Genomic DNA, 11,255 nt, shown 5'->3' with positions numbered 1-11,255 from the left:
AAAATTTTTTTTTTTTTTTTTTTTTTAAATCCTTTGATTTAGTGTTTTATCTCGATAACTGATTAATCTAACGGTTATTATATTAATCATTGATTATTTCACAGTGGAATCAGTAGACTTTAATCGATAATTCAGCTTTTGTAATTAAAGTACCCCTGCATTCACTAATACTATCCATTAAAACACATCTTTGATCATCAAAATTTAAAAATTTTCTCCCATTAAAACAATTTCTTTACATCTTAAAATGGCTTGAATATAACTCTACACCCTCACCTCATTTAGTATATGTGGAACCAAGAATATGCTAACTAGTCTCCACCAGTGTTAATTTCGTTGATGAATATTTTTCGTCATAATTTTCGTCAACAACATTTTTTTCACCGACGACGATGAGACGATAACGAACTAAAACTCTTTTTGAATGACAAAAACTATGACGAAACATTACATTGCATCCATTGCAGCTGTGAATTCAGTTTTGAAGGGACAGCAGCCTAATTTAGTTGCTATTCTTCTGACTACTTCAGAAGAAGCAGTCAAGCAGCAGAAGAGGACAGCAGTTTGTAAATGTTTTGTCTTGTTTTCTCATTAGATTTCAGCGCGGTTGTCGTTGCTAGGAAACATTGTTTCACTTACTGTGTTTTACCGTGGTAAATACGTGCTCAAGTCGCATTTGTTCTCGTGCGTATCGCGGGACTTTCCAGTTTCGGTTTGCTAAATAGTAAGGCGTGGCCAAAGCCAGTAAAAGTACTTATTTACCTGTTTGGAAGCACTTGTTAGAAGAAGCAGTCAAGCAGCAGAAGAGGACAGCAGTTTGTAAGTGTTTTGTTTTGTTTTCTCATTAGATTTCAGCGCGGTTGTCGTTGCTAGGAAACATTGTTTCACTTACTGTGTTTTACCGTGGTAAATACTTGCTCAAGTCGCGTTTTTTCTTGTGCGTATCGCGGGACTTTCCCGTTTCGGTTTGCTAAATAGTAAGGCGTGGCCAGCTGTCTTCAATAACGAGTACTCAGGCAAGTATAAAATTGGTTAGTTCACCGCGGCAGCGGTCGCAGCAGCCCTCGTGTGAAGCCTCCTCGTGTGAAGACCGACGAGTGTAAAGACCATCGACTCTACGCGACTCCACCGAGCGGAAATCACGCACTGTATGTTGGAGGCAGGCCAATCCTAATAATCTACGGCCTGTCCCTCTGTCCTCTACTACGTTACTCTCTATTCCAATTGGTCTCTGGAACTGCCAGTCTGCTGTTAACAAAGCAGAATTGATTTATTTTATTGCTACTCATTCCGGTCTCAACCTCATGGCCCTAACTAAGATTTGGATCAAACCTGAGAACACTGCCACTCCTGCAGCCCTCTCCACTAATTTAACTTTTTCCCACACCCCTCGCACGATTGGGAGGGGTGGAGGTACTGGTCTCCTTATCGCAAATGAATGGATGACAACACTTTAGTTACTCCACTGCACACCTCAGACCACTTCCTCATCACTTCTAACCTCACACTAACTCCTGACACAGCACACACTCCTCCGCAGGTCACCTTTCGACGTAACCTACGTTCACTCTCTCCCTCTCGCCTATGCTGTATGGTTTCATCCTCACTTCCTTCACCCTCTCAGTTTTCAGCACTGGACACAAACAGTGCTACTGACACTCTTTGCTCCACTCTAACATCTTGCTTAGACAACTTGTGCCCACTTTCATCCAGACCAGCGCGCACTACCCCCTCTGCCCCCTGGCTGTCCGATGTTCTCCGTGAACATCGCTCTAAACTCAGGGCTGCAGAGAGGAATTGGCGCCAATCAAAAAACTCTACCGACCTTAGTGTGTATCAGTCATGGTCTTCAATGAGCCAAAAAAAGCTCACGTTACTCCTCTCCTCATTAGGTTACACTGGCTACCAGTAGCATCGCAGTACCAGTAGCTCGCATCAAATACAAGGTACTGATGCTTGCCTACAAGACCACCACTGACGCTGCACCAATATACCTAAACTCGCTAGTTCAAACTTTGTCCGAGTCATTGATGTTAATCAAGCAACAAAAGAAAGACAGAAAATCATGTACTGCTCTTGACTGAAAAACTTTAGTAGCCCTAAATAATAATCTAAATTTATTTATAGAAATAAATATGTCTGCTTGAAAGAATGAAGAATATGGTAAACAAGTTGCTATAAAGAATGCATAATTAGCCTATATAACCATTGGTATTTCATTAGAAAGAAGACCTTGTTCTTGTCCTTTATGAGAAATGGTTTTATTTAATTTTAACATAAAGGCATGTTGTGTGTCACCGCAGTTAAATTGGTGTCTATCATGATAAAACCTTAATATCAAACCTATATAATGAGTTTGGAAATTTTAGAGAAATGCTTAATAAATGCATTACACTAACTAAACCCATTAGATTTTAGCCGACTAAATTTACTGTAGATTTAGTCGACTAAAACTAGACTAAAACTAAAAACAATTCAGATGACTAAAATATGACTAAAACTAAATGGCATTTTAGTCAAAAGACTATGACTAAAACTAAATCGAAATTTGCTGTTAAAATTAACACTGGTCTCCACCCTACTCAATCACACCAGCTCAGACCTGCTCCAGTTTCACTCAGTTAACTGAAGTAGTAAATGCTACACAATGGCATGCGTCAATATTGCATAAATGGTTATTGGAGTGTGAATCTGTGAGTTTATTCATATTCTGAATGGATTATAACCTACAAAGCATGCAAAAAGCTCTCCCCTTATAATTACTAAAAAGCTGCCACTTACTTTAGAATTGTGACATTCAGTGGTGGTTCTAGCTTGTATGGTGCCTTGGGCCACCCCTAAATGAAATTAATTTTACACAAAATTTTCTATTTGATATAAATGTATATATTTAAACTATTCAGGCAAATAAATGATAAAATCCCCCCCCCCCCACAAACACACAAAACACACAAACGTACAACTGTACAGTAAAAACATTAATAAAATGAATGATGTTACGTTTGTAAAAAAAAAAAAAATACAAATACAATACAAAATCACGTTTTACTGTCTGGTTATGTAAGCTAGTTGGACAGAATAAAGGAATGTTGTTGCCCTATGTGCAATAACATATCATAACATAAAATATATATTAACCTATTTTAGCGAGATGAGTGATGATGAGCGAGATGATAGCTGCATAGATACCATTTATCTTTTGCACATTTCCCCTCGTTTATTTTCCTGAATTGGGCTCCTGATGGCTTACATTCGCACTCTCCCTACTTAATTCACATAAGTGAAAGTGAAATAAAATGAAAATGCAATGCTCATGCTGCATCATATTTTTTTTTTTACAGTGGTGCACATTATAACCAATCACACACTATTCCATTGAGTTTATGAATGCAGTGGCCAATCAGAGGTGTTCAAATGAGCTCGCTCACGGAATTCTGCACTCTCACGAATTCTCTCTTCATAAACAACAATATATCTCCATATGCACACTCCGAGTCTTGACTAGGTTAATTGACCCACACAGTGACATGCATATGAGCAGTAAAAACCTGATACATGTACTTAATATTCTATTTGCAATTTTAACTTTTAATTGTAATTTTAACTGAAAGCGACACTGACACTGTTTTTTGCTTGCTTTTAAGCAATCTAATTCATAGTGTTATATAAATAAACATGTCGTTACTAGACTTTACTGAAGTGCCGAATTGCAGAGCTCATGCAAACACATCCACATCACTATGCTTTCTTAACTGCTGGTTTCTCATCGCTGTCATGTTTGTTGAGTGATTATTTTGTTATTGCCAGAAAAGCGCATAGCACATATTCATATAAATCCTGCTCTCAACAGCATCAGGAGTTTGCTAACAGTAACCACTACTTGCATATGGTATATCAAACTTCTTTTTACCTCCTAATTGAAGAACGAAAAAGAACTACACTTTGTATATCAGGGCCTTTACACATGACAGCATTTTTTTGGGATGTGGTTCTGTAAAACTTTCCCACACTTTGCAGAAACAACTGGAATCCAGGCAGCGAAACGTAGATTTTCAGTTACCATTTTCTGTCTTATATGTTGAATTTTGGGGTAAAATCGTACCCTTGGTTATATATTGTATTGACAACTCACAAAAAAATATTAACTTTTTACCATTTTGATGAGTCTTTTGTTCTACAGGAGGATGATTTATTAAGGTTAGGCAAACCCAGTTTTCTTTACAAAGCAAGTGTGTGTAGATGGATGGATGGATAGATAGATATAGAAGCACAAACCCTATTTAAAATGCATAATTTCAGCGTGATATACATGATAATCAGAACCAAAACAGATGTTTTTAGCAGGTACGAGCTGTAATAGAGTCGGGGAACTATGACGTCACTTTGTATGCGGATTGGCTGTTAGCATCACACTGGTTCCCTCGACAAAAAGCCAATGGGATTTTTCCATAGGCTTTTGGATTATCGCAAAAAATAAGCTATGTGTTCAATCATAGTTCATGAAACTTACGCGTTTTGTCCATCAAGATAATCTTCACAAAATAATATAACTTTTATGAATTTTTAAGCCAAAATAAAAGCGCCAGAACTTAAAAGCTAAACTTAGGCTATAAACGAACTACAGCACCACGTCGCTCGCCTTCAACGTCACCACCACCACGCTCCCGGACAACTTTTTCAAACTTATTTTTAACACGTTTTTTTTAACGTTCAGTGAAAAGGATTTACTCCTGTGAATGAATTTTAACCCACGCTACATGAACCTTTTCATATAAACTGGAATAAATACAAAACTAGAGCCAAACTAAAACTGAAATGAGACATTAGTAATAAATAGTATAGTGAATAAATGAAATAATCATAACTAAACGACACATGAAAGCACGTATTTCTGTACATTTTGAAATAAGAAGCATTAAAAGTGAATAAATCTTTGATTAATATGAATATTTTAATTAAAAAGGTGTCCACGTACTATTCAATAAAATTCTAGTGCATTTAATCTATTAAATAACAGCAGGGTGAGCGAGTTTTTGGATATGGTAAGATTAAGCTTATTTTAGTGAATAAAGTACCACATTTCAGCTATCGTTTTGTTAGGATGGGTACACACACAAATGTTATTTTATCCTTGCTTCTAGAAAATCCTCAATCTATATGTTTTCTAACAGCTGCTTGTGGCTGTAAACATTTCATTTTAACATGGCTTTAAGCATTATGCATCATTAAAGTTTCACTTTCACCACGACTAAGCCGGTAAATGTGGTGTTTACATGGGATAATCAATATGAGTTTACCTTATGGTCCGAACCCAGAGTCTCCGCATAAGTAGGAAAGCGATAAAACAAGCATTATCCATCTGAAGACTTTTGTGTTGCATTTCGGGGCAAAGCAAAAAAACATTGTCAAACAACAATATAAAATGAGGTAAACTATTAATTGGTTATTCTACAATTAATTGTACTATATAAATGATACTACAATTGGAAAATACTGTAAATTGATCAACTGTTCGGCGTGATGACGTTTAATGTCTCCGACAGCGTCTGTAGTCCCATTTAGCAACTTGTTAGCAGCTGTCTTTTTTAAGAAATGTAACGGTTTTAAAAAATCACGAGTGGGGTGTAACTGGTGTGTTTTATGTCGTAGAATAAAACGTGAAAGTATCTTGAGCTTGTGTGAACCACGAACCTTATTTTAGGGGATTTAACCAAACTTCCATTCAAAAAACCCATTGATTCTCGGACGATGGAACCGGAACTCGCTTCCGGGTTTTTGCCTACAAAGTGACATCATAGTTCCACTACTCTATGGCGCAGCTCTATTCTGGAAAAGGGGGCGGGGAGCAGCAGCTCACTTGCAGTTAAAGAGACAGGCACGAAAACAGCGTGCAGACAGCGTGTTTCTGCTACCACTCAAAATAGGCATTTTCAAAATGATGTAATAAATGATCTGTGGGGTATTTTGAGCTGAAACTTCACAGACACATTCTGGGGACACCTAAGACTTATATTACATATTGTAAAAAGGGGCATAATATGTCTCCTTTAATACATTCTGTGGTGATTTTTTTTCTGTGCTTGCTAGTGTCAAATGTGTTTTGTTATAATTGTGAGTGATTGTTTTTAAGAGATTGTTTTTATTTTCCTTTTTTCATTTTAATTAAATGTTTTAGTTAATTATTGTGTCTCATGAATAGATACTAACTCTATATTGTGTGTTATTTCTGTTTTTACAGGAGTTTTTTGAGCATGCAAAGAATCTGTGGGATGATGAGGGGGTGAAGGCCTGTTTCGAGCGCTCAAACGAGTATCAGCTCATTGACTGTGCACAGTAGTGAGTATCTGTTTTGATACGTGTCAGCTTTACTTCCACAGTAGTGCTGTCATCTCCCACAGCGTGTCTCCTGATCATCTATCATATTTGCTGAGTGAAGGTTTCTTGTCTGAGAGTTGCTACAGAACCCGTGTGCAGCACAACCTATTGGATAATGCAGAGTGGATCTTTTTATTTGTGTGACCCACTGATGCAGTGCAGTGTCTAAACTTTCTCTTCGTCTCACTTTTTGTGCATTTGGATTCCTATGCAGGTCTTTACTTAGTATAATAGGCTGTATGACGATGAGGAAGGAATACTCTAAGAAATAGTTTGGTATGCAGATGTTATTGACTTGACGTTTCTAAAATTTCTCTCTAGACCAGGGGTCTCCAACCCTGCACCTGGAGAGCTACCTTCCTGCAGGGTTGGAGACCCCTGCTCTAGACATTTCTCTACCAATTCATATAGTACTGATTTGCTTTGGTAGCATCTACAACAAAAAAAGTCACCTGGAGAGCTACCTTCCTGCAGGGTTGGAGACCCCTGCTCTAGACATTTCTCTACCAATTCATATAGTACTGATTTGCTTTGGTAGCATCTACAACAAAAAAAGTCAATTTAAATGGCTCATTGTTAGGGCTGCACGATAAATCGCATGCGATATTTAATGCGCATCTTGTCAGTAAATCCGCTTCTGTAATCAGTGGTAACCGTTGTTCACTGACAAGCTGCGCAAAACCACGTTCATATATAGTGAACAACAGCTCTGTGTAGTAAATGCTGCTTCATGTGAAAGCACGCACGTGATGGAGATTTACCGCTGATTACAGAAGCGGCTTTACTGACAAGATGCGCATTAAATATCGCATGCGATTTATCGTGCAGCCCTACTCAATTGTTAAGTTTAACAAAAATTTAATTTTAAGGGCCCTATGAAATATGTTTTTTTCCCCTTTCAAAATCTGTTTTATTTTTACCAAATTTGGTGTTTTCTATTAAAATTTTTCTGTAAAAATTAAAAATGGAAAATTGTAATTATATATTTTTATTATTAAATGATAATAATAACAAATATATATTATTATTATTACATTGGGACATACATTCTACTGCACAACAGTACCATATTTTTCTGAATATAAGACAGCGTTTTTTTTCCTTGGAAATACATCTGAAAAAATTAAATCGTTTTATATTCAGGGTCTAGACCAGGGGTGTCAAATTAAATTCCTGGAGGGCCAGATCCCTGCAGAGTTTAGATTCAACCCTAATTAAACACACCTGATCCAACTAATCAAGTCCTTCAGGCTTATTTGAAAACTACATGAAATCTGTGTTGGAGCACGGTTGGAACAAAACTCTGCAGGGCTCCGGCCCTCCAGGAATTGAGTTTGACACCCCTGGTCTAGACTTTTAACGAGTGTGCCCCCCAGGACTGAAGTGACCCACTAGTGTTTATTGCACTACTGTGTTATGACATCAGTGCCAAGTGTTTCTTAAAGGTAGGGTAGGCGATTTCGGAAAGTTAGCAATAGCGAGCTAACTTTTGAAAGCAAGATCCCCACCCTTCCTGCATAATCACTCAAAGCCACACCTCCTCCAAAACACATGAACACTCACAGGGATACCCAAGACGTGTCACTCGTATAGTTTTGAATGGGGAAAAATTCAATGCTCAATATGGCTGCTCTATCAAAGGAAGCCCTGCCTTTTCAGTAAAAGAGCCAATCGCTAATCGGTAAAGTCATCGCGTCACTGCAGCTGCCATTAGAAGTCCCTGTTGCTATAGGGCAAACTCCAAACTGCTTTTTTGCACCCTTGAAGGGCACTTTGGGTAGGGGACGCCATTTGTAGGGACGTTCCAAACGAAAGTGAACAACTGAATCCCTTCATGAAGGGCCCTTCCAGAAGTCGGTTAGCAAAGGGAACATGCGATGGTCACTTCACGGAAGTGATTTCCGTTTGTGATCATGTGATCTTTGCTTAGGAGATCGTGCAATGCATTTTAAAAGCAAAGTTGGGGTCGGTTTCGACTTCACATACAAACGTAAGTAGAATAGGCTAATTAAATTTGTCTTTATTTTAATGTAATACAAAATATTTTTGTCAGTGATAGAAATATGATTTAAGACGGTAGTGTAAGCAAGTTTAAACAAGTTAAGTTTGAAAAGGTTTAATAGTAAATAAGACACAATTAGGCAATATTTGAATAAAATAAAAATAAGAAGAAATATTTATTTGCAACAACTGATAGAGTGCTGAATGCTGCACGCACACACAGCGTTGTCAAGGTAACATTTGGTCAGTCATTTCCTTCACCAAGGGAGTTCCAAAAGAGACCGTAATGCCCTGCCTACACCCTTTAAAGAACACGCTTCAAGGGCTCTCTCTGTCGATGGGAGTAGGGTATAGGGATGCTCACTTTCGTTTGGAATTCGCCCATAGAAACCGTCAATGTTCTGAGACGCACGCTTAGGACTGTGCATGCGCACTGGCAGGTCTAGCCTGAAAAATAACTTTTTAACGCTATTTGAGTAAAAGAAACAACATTTATGAGACAGTTGTTGTCAAATTTCATTGGTGATTTCCAATATGAAATTTAATTGTAAGCTTGGCAAACAGTTTTGGAGAATTTGATGTTTCCTCATTCAAAAAGATAGCAGCTGCACTGCATGCCCGAGAGACTTTTCAAAGATGACCGCAGAGTTAAATGACTTGCCTTAAAGGGACTTTGCACAGGCAGACCAGACGCTGACCAGTGATACGATGAGAGACGGCATTGGTGGAGGTTTGAATGCATTGCTGTCAGATTACTTAATGTCTCATTCTCCGGTGAGAAAACATTACAGTACAAAGCTCGTAATATTACAATATAACGCATTTCATTCTAGCTGGAACGCACTGATGACATATCATATCAGTGTTTCCCACAGGATTTTGTGAGACTGTGGAGGAGGTCCTCGATCCCTCTAGGGGTGTCCGGGGGCATGCCCCCCCGTAAGAAAATTTTGTACATTTTAAAGTCTGTGCGCGTCTGTTAATTTTAGGCCATGCTTGCAAGAGATAAACCCTTGAGCTTTTATTTTGGCGGAAAACTCCAGCTTCTGTGAAAACAGGTTTACAAACATTACTAATTTAATGAAATACTGTAAACATTTGCCCATTAAAATGTTGAAAATTATGCAAATGTGCAAATTATGTATACCTGGTGGCCGTTGCATTCCCAAACGCGCTAAACTCACAGCACATTCAATAACGGAGTTCACTGCATTCACTGTAAACGGAGCTGCTCTGAGACGCGGAAAACACCGGATCACGAGCCGATCGCGTGCGCTGCGCAGTGGGCCGCCACAGTCTAGTTAATGAATGGGAAACACTGCATATCTGCGCAAACAGGGTGCGTAGAGGTATGCAAATACATAATTTGACAGGCAGGCAGGACAGCCTATTGTAATATTAGGACCAAGCATTTTGATTGGATTTACATTTTATGGTCCTACGCCTTCCACAGAAGATACAAATAAATATAATTAAACTTAGACCACTTAACTTAGTGATTGCTATCGGGGTGTGAAGAGACTTTCAACCAGCAGTAAAAAAAATGTTTTTGAACCAAATCACCTACCCTGCTTTTAACTGGTGGGTCGCGGAATGTGCAGTCAAAGAAACAACAACAAACATGTTTTGTTTTTCTAATGTGAGATTTTTATTTTGAAAGACATGCGTGAAAGCTGTTGACACTTCTGTCAGACGTGCCAGAGAAAAATGCGTTGTCCTAATTCAGTATCTGCGGTCAGATAAATTGTTGTTGGGCTATATGTCATTATTCAAATGTTATTTTCGTATCTTGTTAACAAAATAAAATAAAAAAAGTCTCTCACCTCAGAAAAATGTGAAAGATATACTGAGTTCGTTGCATGCACTCTTCAATTGCAAGCGCTAATGCGGCATCGCACAGTGTATATCACTTCATTATGAATAAAGCTCAAAAGAAAGTACGAGCATGCAAAGTCATTATGATTAGGGATGGGCGATATGACCAAAATCTTATTTCACGGTATGAGAAATTTTATTTCACAATAACAATATATATCTCGATGTAGCTATTTTTTTTGTTATTAAAAATAAGAAAAAGAAACAACTTACAAACACAATAGCACAAATAAATATAAAATAAACTCTTAATTTATTCAGCTACAGTAGGTTTATTCAACATGCAAGAAATTTTACAGAAATTGAATGAAGTGTATAAATAAAACACTGCATAGTCTTCACTGTATCAATCAAACATGCACTGATTCTTATTAAAGATACAAAAGTGATTCAGTCAAGTGCAGTGAGTAATTAATATTAATAATGACAGACAGCAGCAGGTAAATTGAATAGTCATTTAATTATTATTATTAATTTTAATTATTTATTAATAATAATTTAATCCTTTACTATCTCTGAGTATCAACAGCTCCTTTGAATCACATTCAGCCACTATTACCCACCCTCTTTAAATCCATTTTATAGTTGTTTATCGACCCCCAGGACCACTAGATAACTTCGTGGAAGAATTAGATGTGCTGCTCTCAAACTTTCCTGAGGATGGTACTCCCCTAGTTATGCTTGGAGACTTCAACACCCATCTAGATAAACCTCAGGCTGCAGACTTCCACACTCTGCTTGCTTCCTTTGATCTCAAGCGACTATTAACTACGGCTACTCACAAATCAGGCAACCAACTGGACCTTATTTACACACGACACTGCTCCACTGATCATATACTGGTTACTCCACTGCACATCTCGGATCACTTCCTCCTCACTCTTAACCTCAACATGGTTCCTGACACAACACATACATGTCACTTGCCACATGTCACTTTTCGACGTAACCTACACTCTCTCTCACCCTCCCGGCTATCTGCTATGGTTTCATCTTCGCTTCCT

General features: G+C 38.0%; 1 protein-coding gene across 1 annotated transcript in view; it reads left to right on the top strand.

Moving 5' to 3' along the window:
- Positions 1-11,255, top strand: part of gnal (guanine nucleotide binding protein (G protein), alpha activating activity polypeptide, olfactory type) — a 121,147-nt gene that overhangs the window by 39,746 nt on the left and 70,146 nt on the right. The window contains exon 5 of the mRNA XM_016535656.1: positions 6,239-6,336. Within this exon, the coding sequence (XP_016391142.1) occupies positions 6,239-6,336 (98 nt within the window). The remainder of the gene's footprint in view (positions 1-6,238; positions 6,337-11,255) is intronic.

The sequence above is a fragment of the Sinocyclocheilus rhinocerous genome, unplaced genomic scaffold (genome assembly GCF_001515625.1).
Source record: "Sinocyclocheilus rhinocerous isolate Xijiao unplaced genomic scaffold, SAMN03320098_v1.1 scaffold1990, whole genome shotgun sequence".
NCBI lineage: Eukaryota > Metazoa > Chordata > Actinopteri > Cypriniformes > Cyprinidae > Sinocyclocheilus > Sinocyclocheilus rhinocerous.
The sequence above is the reverse complement of the archived record's forward strand: the minus strand, read 5'-3'. Positions and strand labels throughout refer to the sequence as shown.